Source organism: Bombyx mandarina, chromosome 22 (assembly GCF_030267445.1).
Source record: "Bombyx mandarina strain Sakado chromosome 22, ASM3026744v2".
Lineage (NCBI taxonomy): Eukaryota > Metazoa > Arthropoda > Insecta > Lepidoptera > Bombycidae > Bombyx > Bombyx mandarina.
In genome coordinates, this window is record NC_143228.1 from 12,259,118 (window position 1) to 12,275,953 (window position 16,836).

Genomic DNA, 16,836 nt, shown 5'->3' on the forward strand with positions numbered 1-16,836 from the left:
GATATTTTTTTATAAAACTTAAAACCACCGATATGCGACCTCGTGTTGTTTGCTTCGTTGGTGTGATCAGAGTTCGGTATTCGGCTCATCATATCTTGTTTCAAAACGCGTTCGAATGCAACTCGATTTGAACATCATAGAGCCGAAGTATGGAAATAGATATATCTTTGATTTCGGCAACGACGACCGGCTTATTCGTTTGTAATATATGTATTTATATATACTATTTTATCGCAGCGTATGTGGGTCGGTCTGCAGACGTTGGGAGCAGACCGCGTGCCCAAGGATATTTTAGGGCCTTACCGCACCAACAACTCCGCTTGCACTCTCTCACCCTACGTCCGATCTCTGACCGGGGTCAGAACCCGGCTAATGTTGGGGTGTTCCCGCGGTCAACACCATAACCAGACTCGCGACGCCCTGCGAGGACGCCCGACCCACGGGTCGATGAAGCGATCGTCGACAACCAACGACGCCGGTCTCCGCGCTACAGCGGCCCGTCAGGCCACCTGGGCAACGCCGCTGGTGTTCCGGGATACCCCGCTGGGTTCGAACTAGCCTGTTGGGTCGGAACGCGATACATCACCGACCGGTTTGCTCTTCCACAGTACATCCTCCGACGCATCGTCACATTCTCCTAGTGCCAGCCTCGACTCCCTTAGATCATCCCCGTGACCACCACTGAGAGGAGACTGCTTCCTCACAGGAACCGAAGGTGGACGAACGCCCTTCTCCGACTCCCGGCTCGGCTGCTTTTTTTTCCCTACCTAAGCTGAGAGCCTTGAGAGGCTATTTCAGCGTAACCTTAACTAGTAGGTGAGTTCACGGGGCTCAAACCTGACGACGTTGCTAACACGAACCCTAGCAAGAGCTGTGGTTTGCAGAATCTACCACCGGATCGGAAACGCTACGCACTGAGAAGATTCGGTGAGAAACTCAGTGGGCTGTGCCTGAGGGAGCGCCGGCGCGGCGCCGAAAGGGATGAAGAGCTCTCGCTCTCCCGTTCCGCCGCATCCTTCTGCGAAATGGTGGACTCGCAGAAGTCGAACATCGCCTGCCAAAACACGTCATTACCGAGTGTTGTAGTCACGATGGTCGACAACGACAGGTACGGTCCTGTCTTCGTGACGAGGACGTGGCCTACTCCGAAAGCGGGGCAGCTTGCAAACGTGTGCTCCACCGTATCCAGTCGCAGCCACTGCACTGGTGGCACTTCGGCGTCGGCTCCCTCGGGGCGACTACATGCAGGTAGGGGCTGAAACAGCCCTGTCCCGTGAATACCTGCGTCGCCCGGAAGGTAACACGTCCTCGGTCGCGATTCACCCAGTCCGAGAGGACCAGGCGAATGCCACAATGGCTTGTCGCCCGTAGGCGGGGTTCGCCAGGCGGCCAGACCACGCCTCGAGAACGGCTCGCCGAGATTGGAGCCTCTGCTCGCGAAATAAAAAAGATATAGCTTAACCTATACGCGAACGAAAGTTTAACGGTTAGTTATAATTGACATCATGGCTTGTATAATAAATAATTTTTAATATACCTAGTCAGGTCATAAATTCTGTCACATGTTTAATGTAAAATAATTGAAACAAGTTTATTCATTATGTAACCATTCATACACCAAAACGAACATAACAAAACATAGATTCTTATGACACTAAAGTTTATTCAAAATGACCTCCGTGATTTTGAATACAGGCCTTCAATCTGCGCGGCCAGTCGTCTATCGCAGCACGAACAAGGTCCATGTCAATATCGGCGGCTGCCTTAATCAAGGATGTCTTGAGTGACTCCAAATTGGGATGAGGCTTTGAGCACGCCTTTTCCTCCAAGCGTTGCCATATCTTGTAATCTAACGGATTCTAATCTGGACTGGAGGAGGGCCAGTCTTCGTGCCGGATGAAGTCGATTTCACGCGCCGCTAGCCAGTCTTGTGTGCTCGTCGCTCTATGAGCTGGCGCCGAATCTTGTTGGAATACCCAGTGCCTGTTATTGAACATGGTATGAGAAACAGGTTCCACAAGTTTCGTCAGGACTGTATTTTGATACACAACTGCATTCGTTTTTACACCTTTCTCACAAAAATGTACCTCTGTTAAGCCCCAATAAGAAACTCCCAACCATACCATGAGCGAGGATGGAAAATGACCTCGTTGGACACGCGGAATACGGTTGCTTGCTTCTTCACTACTGTGTGCGTACACCTTATCATTTTATTTGTTGTAGCTCTCTTCTACGGTAAAAAATTTTTTATCCGAAAAAAGAATTTCCCGATATTTTTTTCCCGCGTACCGCTTCAACAAAGCGCGGCATCTCTTCAGTCTCAGGTCCATTAGACGAGCATTCAAACGATGTCCTGTTTTTCTTCAATATGCCCGAAGCCCTAAGTCTTCATTTAACACCCTTTTCACCGTGGTTCTGCTTAACCCCATCTGAAGGGCCAACAGTTTCTGCTTACGTTTGGGATTTCTTTGAATTCGCGCCTTCACAGCTTTTATCACTGCTGGAGTCCTAACAGACCGAGGGCGACCACTTCTTGACCTGTCATCTACACTAGAGTCTTCATTGTATCGTTTGATGGTACGATAAACGAATCTTTTGGTTATATTCAAATTTTTCAGTATGTTAAAAATTTGAATTGGCGCGTAACCGCAACGATGCAACGCAATAACTGCAACACGGTCTTCTTTAAGCGTCCACTCCATATTAAAAAATGAGTAAAATTCTAAAAGTATTTTTACATTTTTATTTTTATGAACAATTCGAAATTCGAATACAATAAACTTTTTTGTAGCCAGCATTCTAAAAAAAAGTTTTTACTGTGTGACAATACTTATGACCTGACTAGTTATTATAATTTAAATACTATTATAACTTTTTCGATTATTTTGTTTTTGGTGTCCTATTAAAACTAATCAGACATTATCATTAAAATGATGGAAAAGACAATGCAGACCGATTTTTTTTTTTAAAGTTACATACTTGAAAGAACATTTAATATATAGACGAGAATTGTTGTCCCCCGTATAGATGTGGATGAGTATGTACGGGTCGTCCGGACTTGTAGCGTAATTGAGGTAAAGGTAAGTAGGTACTTGAGTAGGCGCCGTCGGTGTTCGGATAATAAATTAAAATCGACACCTTGCACACTAATGAAATGTTTATTACAACTAACACTTAGTCCACACGAAAATACAACACAGTCTATATTATTATAATAATGAAGAATAGAAGGTTACGAGCACAGAGAGATATAGTTTATGGGTAGTACACAGAAGACACTTTACACAACAATACAGTAACGATAGACACAAAGAAAGCGCGTTATCACAAGTGAGGCAAAAGCTTCGAAAACAATAAACAGTATACAATAAGCGATAGCGACGTGCGTTCAGTACGAGGTAAGTTTCGACTGGGGGCGTGGCTAGCCGCGATCAGCTGCGCAGGAGTGCTTTGTCGATCTACCCGCGACATTCCGTCCAAGCGCGCGTGTCCACAGCGCGAACGAACGGGCGACCAGCTGATTGACGCGGCACGATAAATTGTCGTGTGTGTATGTCTGTTGTATATGTAATGTAGTAATAATATATTAATAGATATGTTATATGTGTGAATGTATACTCTGTGTGTATTAATAATTATATTATATAAATATTATATTGTAGAGTAAATCTGTGTGCATGGAATGTGGGATAAGCCTACAAATATATCGGAATGAGAACTAATTTATCACTATTTACTTCTCTGTGCCCATTTATGCCACAATACATAAATGCGTTTCTATTTCCTAACCCCCTTCAATTCCTTTACTAAAAATAAATAGTTTTTCGCTTTTTAATTTGAATTTTAATGTAGTCAAGGTTTTTCGTTTCATTTCATAACTTATTTTATTTCACACTTTTTTTTTATTGTATATAAAATAATTTAGCTCTATGTTCTACTCTACTTATGTTCTCAAATTTTTTCCTTGTATCACGACTAAGACAAATAAAACGACAGGTTGTAATCCGCCGTAAAGGTTCACAGAACTTAGAGTTAGACTTTTGAGGCTCTATATTTCTTTCCAAAGGCTGCTAACTCATTCGTTTCTTAAAAACAATTTGCTCGAGTTAATATGTATTTATTGTTCACACGAAAAGATTGAGAGATTTGTTTCAATTTCGATAAAAAGCGCTAAAATTCAGCTTTTAGCTGTCGCTTGGAGTCGTCATGGCCTAAAGGATAAGACGTCCGGTGCATTCGTATCTAGCGATGCAACGGTATTTGAATCCCGCCGGCGGGTACCAATTTTTCTAATGAAATACGTATTTAACAAATGTTCACGATTTACTTTCACAGTGAAGGAATAACATCGTGTAATAAAAATCAACTCTCTTGTCAGTCCGCACGAGTAGGTACCACCGCTCTGCCTATTTCTGCCGTGAAGCAGTAACGCGTTTCGGTTTGAAGGGTGGGACAGCCGTTTTAATAATAATAATAATAATTTAACTCTTTATTGAACACCACATGTACAGAGTAAGCATTATAAAACAAATAATAGACGGTGATATAAGTTGGCGGCCTTATCGCTGAAAGCGATCTCTTCCAGGCAACCTTGCAGGGAGAGTAATAAGCAAACTAGCATGGACGGTGCTATATCTCAATAAACTTACATGACGGAAAAGGGACGTCCGTAGTGTTTTTAAAAAGTGTGACGTCAGCACCGCTGACGTCGCGGTCATCACTTTCTTGACGAATGCCTCATGTTTGGGTTTCCGAAACAAAACTTCACGAGAACTTCACGAAAACTTCGTATATTGCACGAGAAGCATAACAACGTTACAGAGATATCCGTACAGTACAACGGCTCGGACACGAATCAATCAGTGCTAGACAGCACGGCCGTATTTATGGGGCTTCGTACCCGTGAGCGTGTTGACACGTTTTAAACACGTGAGCGTGTTTACACGTTTTTCAAACACGTGAGCGGGTTTACACGTTTCTCAAACACGTTTTAAAGTATTGAAATTACAATAAAAGGAACTGTTTAAAATCAATTTCTTATCACAGAGTAATTAGTTGATGATCAGTAGGTAAATAGTCATATTTGCGCCGACACGGCCATACTGACAGGCGGTGCGCGCTCTGCACCAGCCGCCCATGTATGGTGTATCACCAGAGAGTTCTTGGAGTCCATCTGAAACAATGGAATGTCTGTTTCTGAGATTGGTATCTGTGTACCTTTTTATGTTACTTTGAAAGTAACTTATTTTGTGTAGTTTTATATTGTGACGTACACTGTGGTACTTATGTAGTGAACGTACCCTGTGGTACTATGTAGTGGACGTACACTGTGGTACTTATGTAGTGGACGTACACTGTGGTACTTATGTAGTGGACGTACACCGTGGTACTTATGTAGTGGACGTACACCGTGGTACTTATGTAGTGGACGTACACCGTGGTACTTATGTAGTGGGCGTACACCGTGGTACTTATGTAGTGGGCGTACACCGTGGTACTTATGTAGTGGGCGTACACCGTGGTACTTATGTAGTGGGCGTACACCGTGGTACTTATGTAGTGGGCGTACACTGTGGTACTTATGTAGTGAGCGTACACTGTGGTACTTATGTAGTGAGCGTACACTGTGGTACTTATGTAGTGGGCGTACACTGTGGTACTCATGTGGTGGCGTACACTGTGGTACTCATGTGGTGGCGTACACTGTGGTACTCATGTGGTGGCGTACACTGTGGTACTCATGTGGTGGCGTACACTGTGGTACTCATGTGGTGGCGTAATTTTATTAATCAAAAATAAAAACTTATCCTTATGCCGATTGTTGATTTTGTTGTTCGACCATCCTGGTTTGTGAAGTAGATGGTAGAGGTTCATCGGCTGATGCTGGTGGTTGTCTTCTTCCGCCGATACGGTTATCTGGTCACCAGGTTGTTGCTCAGCGGAGGCGGCATGTGATCCCACTTGGGCGGTGCGCGCTCTGCACCAGCCTCGTTGATTCTCGTAGGTTTTCTTTGATGCCCATTGATCTGCAGGAATAAAAAGTTTCTCTGAGTAGCGCATCTGTTATACTTGCGTTACTTGTAACTATGTAAGTTTGAGACTATTAATGCGATTTTATTGTAGGGCTCTCGGAGGTTTTCGTAGATTTCTCGGAGGTTCTCGTAGATTTCTCGGAGGTTCTCGTAGATTTATTGAAGGTGGGATAAGAATGTGTAAGGTGTTGTTCGTTGTGTAAGGATATCATGGTCTTCAGATGAATTTTGTGGTGAAATTTTAGTAACCAAAAATAAAAACTTATCTTTTGTATTCATTCATCAGTTGATTGTTGATTCCGTCGCTCGACCATGCTGGTTTGTGAAGCAGACTGTACAGGCTTATCGGCTGATGCTGGAGGGTAGTCATTATCCGCAGATACGGTTATCTGGTCACCAGGTTGTTGCTGAGCGGAGGCGGCGTGTGATCCCGCTTCTGATGACGGAAAAGGGACGTCCGTAGTGTTTTTAAAAAGTGTGACGTCAGCACCGCTGACGTCGCGGTCATCACTTTCTTGACGAATGCCTCATGTTTGGGTTTCCGAAACAAAACTTCACGAGAACTTCACGAAAACTTCGTATATTGCACGAGAAGCATAACAACGTTACAGAGATATCCGTACAGTACAACGGCTCGGACACGAATCAATCAGTGCTAGACAGCACGGCCGTATTTATGGGGCTTCGTACCCGTGAGCGTGTTGACACGTTTTAAACACGTGAGCGTGTTTACACGTTTTTCAAACACGTGAGCGGGTTTACACGTTTCTCAAACACGTTTTAAAGTATTGAAATTACAATAAAAGGAACTGTTTAAAATCAATTTCTTATCACAGAGTAATTAGTTGATGATCAGCAGGTAAATAGTCATATTTGCGCCGACATACATAAAAATATATACTTATATACACATGTGAAAAATAAATACAATATAAGATAAGATTTACATACGATTAAATACAAATAAATACTAAAAATATGCAAATAAATACAAAATAAGTAGCAACTTGTACAGTTATATCGTAGGAGCCACATTATTGTGCAAGGTAGTACGATTTTAATCTGAACTTGAAAATTTCCGGCGAGGAGGATTGTTTGATGCTTAAGAGTAGTGAATTCCATAAACGGACTGCTTCAACCGTAAAGGAATGGTCATAAAATGACGTCCCGTGAGCCGGAAACTTCAGCATTAAATTCTCCGATGACCTAAGTGAATGGGAGTTTGCAGTATGTAGGAAATCAAAACGTTCCTGAGGGTAGCGCGGGGACGAGGAATTTAACAGGACACTGTAAAGAACAGACCATATATGAACATTCCGGCGATAACGAATAGGAAGCCACTTGAGCTTAACTCGATACTCAGATACGTGGTCATATTTGCGTAAACCAAATATAAACCTCATGATGGAATTTTGAAGACGCTCAAGTTTATTTAGCTGGGCCTCGGTTAGATCGAGATAGCGGGCGTCGGCATAATCAATAATAGGGAGTAACAGAGACTGTGCAAGTACAATTTTAGTAGATGTTGGAAGAAAATTACGCAATCTACGTAAGGAACCCGCAGAGAAAAATAGTCTGCGACTAACTGACATCAGTTGTGGTCCCCATAACAAACTGCGGTCAATGATAACACCAAGATTTTTAACGTAGCCACTAAGCGGGACGTTTATCCCGTCAAGAGACAATTTTGTAGTCGTCGTGGCCTAAAGGATAAGACGTCCGGTGCATTCGTATGTAGCGATGCACCGGTGTTCGAATCCTGCAGGCGGGTACCAATTTTTCTAATGAAATACGTACTCGACAAATGTTCACGATTGACGTCCACGGTGAAGGAATAACATCGTGTAATAAAAATCAAACCCGCAAAATTATAATTTGCGTAATTACTGGTGGTAAGACCTCTTGTGAGTCCGCGCGGGTAGGTACCACCACCCCGCCTGTTTCTGCCGTGAAGCAGTAATGCGTTTCGGTTTGTAGGGTGGGGCAGCCGCTGTAACTATACTGAGACCTTAGAACTTATATCTCAAGGTGGGAGGCGTATTCACGTTGTAGATGTCTATGGGCTCCAGTATCCACTTAACACCCACCTAAGCAACAAAAAAAAAAAAAAAAATACTAAGATTTAATATACCTATCCTGACAAAAAAATCTTAATTGTTGTACAAACAAACAAAGTGATCCTAGGATTCCGTTTGCTCTTTTTGAGGGTATGATCTTAAAATTTACTTAGGGCCAACATTTTATTTATTTATTGCTTCGATGGCTGGACGAGTTCACGGCCCACCTGGTATTAAGTAATTACCAGAGCCCATAGACATCTATAACGTAAATGCCACCACCCACCTTGAGACATAGTTCTAAGTCTCAGTTTTTACAGTACAACCTTCACCTTCAAACCGAAAGGCGGCAGGAATAAGCAGGGTGGTGGTATCTACCCGTACGAACTCACAAGACGTACAAGACGACCAGTATTATTATTATCTCTAAGTCAACAACATATTTAGTGTCTGTTGACTACAGTTTCTCATCTGTTTGTCAACAGATTTAACTTGATTATATACAATTACATACATAAATATATATCCGAAAAACATTACCTTCCTTAGACAAGTAAAAATTGAGCGTCACCTTGAAAGTCAGTTTTTAATGTTGGATAGTTGAAGGTAAACACACAATTTTATTGTATGAATATTTAACGAGAATGTTTTGTAATGTTTCCTAATTTGATTTGGAACTTTTTTACTGTCACGCTTGTTCAAAAAACACAAATACATAATGATATTTAAAAATGCACGCACTTCGTTTTGTCTATTTATTCTCGTATACTCGTAACTCCTAAGCATCAAGTGGACGATGTCTTGTTCTGTATGCCATATAAATAAGGAATAATTTAGGTGTTTTAAATAACAATATGTTTTAAGCATTTGTGATATTTTAATCGCAGATATTAAATTAATAACGTACAATTCAAACCCTGTCGGTGACAAACTGCAGCACGATGACAAGGTACGTGAACACAGAACGGGCCCCCTGAAAAAAAAACAGTTCTTGACTTATTATTGACGGGGAGACTCACACACAGACTAGCGGAACGAATGCCCTTCCTTATCCACCCCGCTATATAAGTTCCACGTCTATTTTTACAAAGATTTTTCGATCTGAAACAAAGAACTGCTCCTACTTCTAAAAATTTTACTCTTAAATCTCGTCTGGTGCTGGTGCTGACCCGGCATGGATGCTTCGGTATCTGCACCGGATAGGAGCTGAGCCGGCGACGAGGTGCTAACATAGTGGACACGATCTGGAAACAGCGGAACATACCCTCGCTGTCTGCCCCGCTTGGGAGGTGCAGCGGCGTGTTCTAGTCGCAAAGATAGGACTGGACTTGTCGCTGTGAGGCGGCGAAGCGAGTGCGGCAAAACTCTCCTCACATCGCAGAAATCCGCCGCCGCCGAGCAGGGGGCTCCCATCTGTGACCAGGCCCCTAAGAGCTTTGGGCTCCATCAGGTTTGTGCGAGGAGGGACCCAGACGTAAGGTGGCGTGCTCGGCACGCTCGCCTATAATAGGACGCCGGGTGATGGTAGGCCGTGTTCCTCCGTCCGCTCTGGGGGAAGGTGCAACGCGGCACCATCAAGGTGGGCTCCCAGCTCATCGACGAAAGGAACTGGTGGTCGTGTCGCCGGCGGCCGCTTTTGCGCCGTCTGGGGGACGGTGGGAGGGATGTTATATTCCCTGCGCCAACCCTATCCCGCCGTCTCAATGACCCCGACCGGGCTCCGGCCCTGTTCGAGATAGGGCGTTGGCTGTGAGCGGCAGGTATTTTTGGTGACCGACCGTCGTGGCTACGATGCTCGGCAGCGATGAGCCCTGGAAGGCGATGCTCGACTTCTGCGAGTATACCATGTCGCAGAAAGAGGCGGCGGAACGAGAGAGGGAGAGTTCATCCCTCTCCGCACCTATCTGTCGCCGCCGAGCCGGGGGCCGGAGAAGAACTTTTGCAAGACTGCGGCCCCTGTAGGTGGTGACCTCCCTCGGTAAAGACTGAGACAGGGCCCGGGCGACCTGAGGGGTTGAGGCTACGTGGCGTGATGTCTGCACTCTAGCGCGCTGGTAGCAGTTCCACGGAACTGTTGTGTAAGAGCAACCGATTGGCGGTGTATAGCGTTTCGGCCTGTCAGGGTGCCGTACCGAGACGGCCGACGTAGAGTCGTTGACTATCGCCTCGATGACCCGTCGGTCAGGCGTCCCAGGGGTTGCGCCGCGAATCTGGTTGTTATATTGACCGCGAGAACCCCCCTACTCTACCTGGGTTCTGACCCCGGGCGGAAATAGGACGTCGGGTGAGAGAGTGCAAAGGGAGTCGTTTGGTGGGTAGAGCTCTAAAACATCCTTGGACCCGCGGTCTGCTCTCAACATCTGCACACGCGCGCCCCCTAGGCGCGGGACCTCGTAGAGGGTTCGGCCCCCGGCCCGGAAAAAAGGGATTTTTGGTAAGATTCAACTCACACATACCCCGCCCACGCGACGGATTGGGACTGTGGGGATTTTCTCTTATACAATAAAAATCTCTTAAGTTGAAGGCATATTGTACCTCTATAGTGAATTTTTCGTGACCCGACCTTGAATTACCCGGGTCTGGTTACTGAAAAACATATACCTATGTAAATGTATAGTAGCATTTCTCAATGCTACGAAACCATATTTCTTCTTTCTGCAGAAAGAATAACAGTTTGACTTGCAATACTTAAAGCAATTTATTATCCGTAATACTTTTGGGCGAATTTCTCAATGCTACGAAACCATATTTCTTCTTTCTGCAGAAAGAATAACAGTTTGACTTGCAATACTTAAAGCAATTTATTATCCGTAATACTTTTGGGCGAATTTCTCAATGCTACGAAACCATATTATTTCTTCTTTCTGCAGAAAGAATAACAATTTGACTTGCAATACTTAAAGCAATTTATTATCCGTAATACTTTTGGGCGATTAACTATTATATTTTATCACTAAAACCAAAATTATCATTCTGTAACAGCGGTAACGTAACAATAACTGAAGCATTTCATTTAAATCAATTTAAAAAATACAATGGAATTAACAACTAAAATCAGATTTTATTCAGTTTTTTAAGAATTTAATAATAATTTTGTTTACCTACTGGAAAAAAGAGAATGTGTTCGGAGACTTTAAAATTTTTACTTACGCCTTAATTTCCCGGCTACGTTACAGGAGACCAACACAATACAACGTCAATCCCGACACCCAACTTAAGACAAGAGGTCGAAGTCTCCATTGTATCAGATTCAACAGTAATTTTTCTACTACTACTTTTGTCATAAATAAATTACAAGTAAAATGTAATTCCTTACCTCATACAACAGAGCATTGTTTAATTCGAAAAGGCCATTGGCGGTAAACTTAGGAACCTCGTGTAGAAGTTGCATCGACAAACGCATCGCCTACAACAATAATTGTCTCTTAAATTTGCTGTAAATCATCACGGCCTTAGGGATAAAATGCCGAAAGTATGCTTATCAAATAATGAGACTATACCGGAGTACTGATTACAGTTTAAGGAGATATTTAACTTACACACGTGTTTCACAAACGACTTTCACAATGAAGAAATAACATCATACAATAAAAAACAAATCCAAAAAAGTTATAAATATGCATAATTACTGGTGTTAGAATGTATCTTAAATCTATAAACGACCAATTCTTGTATATAAATATACAAATAATCTGAATCTCGGCCACGGCTTCAACAATTTTCATAAAATTTAATATACCTATATATAGTTGAAGTCGTCGTGGCCTAAAGGATAAGACGTTCGGTGCATTCGTATGTAGCGATGCAACGGTGTTCGAATCTCGCAAGCGAGTACCAATTTTTCTAATGAAATACGTACTCAACAAATGTCCACGATTTACTTCCACGGTGAAGGATAATAAAAATATGTAATAAAAATCAAACCCGCAAAAATTATAATTTGGGTAATCACTGGTGGTAGGACCTCTTGTGAGTTCACCCCACCTATTTCCGCCGTCAAGCAGTAATGCGTTTCGGTTCGAAGGGTGGGGTAGCCGTTGTAACTATACTGAGACCTTAGAACTTATATCTCGAGGTGGGTGGCGCATTTACGTTGTAGATTTCTATGGGCTCCAGTAACCACTTAACACCAGGTGGGCTGTGAGCTCGTCCATCCACCTAAGCTATAAAAAAAAACGGGATTTCGGGGGCGATAAATCGATCTAGCTACGATTTATTTTCAGAAAATATTGTTTTATTCGTGTTTTTCATAATCAGCTTTATCGATAATTTTGATTTTTTCTTTAAATAACCAGTTCATATTTTTTTTATTATTCTGTCCGTATGATCGAAAAATATTATTCATATTTCATCATTTTATCAATATGTATTCGTATTTAAATATAATTTCTAAACAACACAATTTAAAAAAAAAAATTATCCAGTCATTATCCAGTTATACATTTAAGCCCGCCTGAATACCTACCACTCTTGCTCACTACTACCACCAAGAAGACATGCGTTCCGGTTTGATGGACCTCATATATCAAGGCGTGTGATGGCATTAACGTTTCGATATCATTGTCTCCAGAAACTATTTAACACTAAATAGACGGTGAACTTGTTACTCTTTCCGGCGGTATGGAAAAAAGCGGACGTTATCGGTATACACAAGCCGGGCAAACCGAATAATGAAACCGCTAGTTACCGTCCGATTAGTCTCCTCCCAGCGATAGGCAAAATTTACGAACGGCTCCTTCGGAAACGCCTCTGGGACTTCGTTACCGCGAATAAAATTCTAATAGACGAGCAGTTTGGATTCCGCGCCAAACACTCGTGCGTACAACAAGTGCACCGCCTCACGGAGCACATCTTAATAGGGCTAAATAGGCGTAAACAAATCCCGACCGGCGCCCTCTTCTTCGATGTAGCGAAGGCGTTCGACAAAGTCTGGCACAACGGTTTGATCTACAAACTGTACAACATGGGAGTGCCAGACAGACTCGTGCTCATCATACGAGACTTCTTGTCGAACCGTTCGTTTCGATATCGAGTAGAGGGAACTCGTTCTCGTCCCCGTCATCTGACTGCCGGAGTCCCGCAAGGCTCCGCACTCTCGCCGTTACTATTTAGTTTGTATATCAACGATATACCCCGGTCTCCGGAGACCCATCTAGCGCTCTTCGCCGATGACACGGCTATCTACTACTCGTGTAGGAAGATGTCGTTGCTTCATCGGCGACTCCAGACCGCAGTAACCACCATGGGACAGTGGTTCCGGAAGTGGCGAATAGACATTAACCCCACGAAAAGCACAGCGGTGCTATTCAAAAGGGGTCGCCCTCCGAATACCACTTCGAGCACCCCACTCCCCAATAGGCGCGTAAACACCTCCGCTGTTAGCCCCATCACCCTCTTTGACCAGCCCATACCGTGGGCCCCGAAGGCCAAATACCTAGGCGTCACCCTCGACAGAGGGATGACATTCCGTCCCCACGTAAAAACGGTACGCGATCGCGCCGCGTTTATACTAGGACGACTCTACCCAATGCTTTGTAGACGAAGCAAACTGCCCCTCCGTAACAAGGTAACCCTCTACAAAACTTGCATACGCCCCGTCATGACGTATGCAAGCGTAGTGTTCGCTCACGCGGCCCGCACCAACTTGAAACCCCTTCAGGTTATACAATCCCGATTCTGCAGGATAGCCGTCGGAGCACCATGGTTCCAGAGGAACGTGGATCTCCACGATGACCTGGAGCTCGACCCCGTCAGTAAGTATCTACAGTCGGCATCGCTGCGCCACTTTGAGAAGACGGCACGACATGAGAACCCTCTTGTCGTGACCGCCGGAAACTACATACCCGATCCTGTAGACCGTTTGGTAAACCGTCGACGTCGCCCAAAGCACGTCATCACGGATCCTCCTGATCCATTAACGGTGCTTTTAGGCAATACAAGCACCGGTCACCGTCCTCGTCGAACCCGTCGCTTGCGACGAAGGGCTCGACGAGCGAATTAACCCACAGACACAGCCCACTGAGTTTCTCGCCAGATCTTCTCAGTGGGTCGCGCTTCCGATCCGGTGGTAGATTCTGCGAAGCACTGCTCTTGCTAGGGCGGTGTTAGCAATTCTCCGGTTTGAGCCCACGCGAGCTCACCTACACAAGCTAGGGTACGCTGATATAGCCTCTCAAGGCTATCAGCATAGGTAGGGAAACAAAATACTCTTCTTAGGAAAAAATATTATTTTGACAATGCCTTCTCGCAAACTATGCTATAAATAAATAAACAATTCATCTTCTTGATGTTAAATTTAGCAGATTAATTATAATTTATTAACACGAAATTAGCTCTGTCTGTCTGTTACGTTTTTCATTCCAAAACTACTGAACCTATGTTTACGAAATTCGGTACAGAATTAGTTTTAACCCTGTGGTTATAAAGAATGGTCCATTGAAAGCTACGGAAAGCTACTTGTAACGTAAAATATATACGTACTTCTGTGTTAACTTCTGAGTCAAAATCACTATTTATTATTTCGTGAATCACGAAAGAAGTATTCTTCGTCTGTAAAATAAAAATATAATTGCTAGATATAAAGACTAGAATGTAATCATTTTAATCAAGTAATCTTACTTCAGAATAGCTTATTAAACTATCAATGTATATTTCCCAATCGTCTGTACTAATAATAATATTCTCACAATATTTTTCAACTAAATCCTCACACTATAATCCCTGTTACATTGCCACTTTGGGAATAATGACAAAGGGAAGATCTTCCACCGAGCGGGTGAAATTTCTCGGTAGACTGACGGTCCGAATTTTGTTGTTCGGAACTTGTATATATGCCAAATATCTTGTGTTATATGATAGCTAACGCCACATCAACTCCTTTGCAATGCCCATCAATTTAAAAAGGATCTACAGGCTTCACCCGCCGGATTGCTCTATGACAAACCTCTAGGAGATTTAAATCTCCCCGGTAAATTTGTCAATCAAACCGTACCCAGTACAATGGTCGTAACCCACTTCACTGCTCAATTAAGTTCTTTCGCCAAAAAAATACAGCGGATCCCCGCCCTACGGCATAATAAACAAAGGAACAAACTTTTCAAGGAGAAACGCCGCATATGTCTACCTACGAGACGACTCTTCGCGTCCTCCATTTCTGCCAGCTTTCACAGAACCACACCAGGTTTTGGAACGGCACGAAAAAAAATTAAAAATACTGAACAAGGGTAAACTGATAATCGTTACTACAGACCGCCACAAACCAGCTTAGTCTTAGCTGAAGAGGGTTCCTTACAGGGGATTCGTGGGCAATTATGAATTCATCAAGCTCCCACAGAAAATCCTTTGGTAGTACCTAAAGCAACGGTATTGGACGACATGTCCGGTTTCCAAATTATTATCGCCCGCGTCTCTGGAGGGTAGGGATATTATGAGCTACTACATATTATTATACACTCACACACAACTGAGACTCATTTACATACACCACACATTTACATTTAATACCGCGCACACCAATTATCGCTTGCTAAATTAAAAACGAAAAGTTTTTGCCTCGTTGCATAATGAATTAAATTAAAACTTACATACCTCTCGCGTAATGGATTCACTGAAATAAACATTTGCGTAAATAATGCTGAGAGCATGCGACATCTGCCAAAAGACACAAATCAAGAAATCCACATACTTCTTTACATCATACAGCAACCCTGAAGCGGTAGCCTCCATGAAATAAAACATGTACAATATTATAAATACCATATACAACAGCATGGTCAAGACCAAAGCTGTACCGTACATTCGCTTTATGGCTTCCGTTGCCTTGTATAACATGCTATAGATTCTCGCACAAGCCTTGATCTTCTCGCAAACAATTCTATCTTGAAGCCTCTGCACTTTCTCCAAGTCAGGGGCCACTTTGTTACGGACAAAAACTTTGTACTCCCAAGCACTACGAGTCTTTATTTCACTAAGAACTTTATTGATATATTTGTATCTGCCAGAAGCAATAATGTGAAGTTATAACAAAAGAAAGTGCATCAGTGTAGACGACTTGGTATAGTTTCTCAGTTGGAACAATGACACTTAGATTTTCCAATGATAGCCATATACAAAACATGCGAACAAGAAAGTCACCGAGTTGAGCGATCGAAATGACGAGAGCTGTTTTAGCGTTTTTATTGTAGTCCACAGCCTCGCCCATATTTTCTATTGCGCTATCGATATCTACAATCCTTTGTATAAAAACTTGGTTTCCACTCATACGGAACGGAACCTTCCACATCGAATAAGTGACGTAGACTATTGAAGCTATTCTCTCGAAGTCATCGCCATAACGCTTCAATTTCGTATTGTATATCGTTCGCAAAATCGTTTGGTCTTCACTATGGGCTTTGTACGTGCAATAAAAATATAAAATATACCAGAATAAAAAGAATATTGTACCGATGAAACTAAATTTAGTAACGATACGATTTTCAGAGTTGACAGCGAGATATACCACGGAAACTCCAGATATTTTCCTTATAAGATCAGAAGGTAGCAACGCTTCGACGATGTTGTTATAGTTTCGGGTGTTTAGCAGTTTGTTAAATTTTTTTTTTCTTTCTCTCATTTTGTATTACGTGGGTATCAACCAAAATTCAAAGAACAATAAGTTAAATTAAATGTCTATTGTTTGTTTCATTTTTACTTTTATTACATCTAATTTACATGTATAATACATACAAATACCTACCTAATATGATTTT

The 16,836-nt window shown here is 42.9% G+C and overlaps 1 protein-coding gene across 1 annotated transcript; it reads right to left on the reverse strand.

Annotated features, from left to right (window-relative positions):
- Positions 1-8,956: 8,956 nt before the first annotated feature.
- LOC114247613 (putative gustatory receptor 28a) lies at positions 8,957-16,716 on the reverse strand. Its single transcript, XM_089737059.1, is given in 5 exon segments — positions 8,957-9,062; positions 11,406-11,495; positions 14,570-14,638; positions 15,677-16,088; positions 16,090-16,716. Coding segments are annotated over 5 exon segments (1,245 nt in total). The 5' UTR covers positions 16,701-16,716; the 3' UTR covers positions 8,957-8,999.
- Between the last annotated feature and the right edge of the window lie 120 nt (positions 16,717-16,836).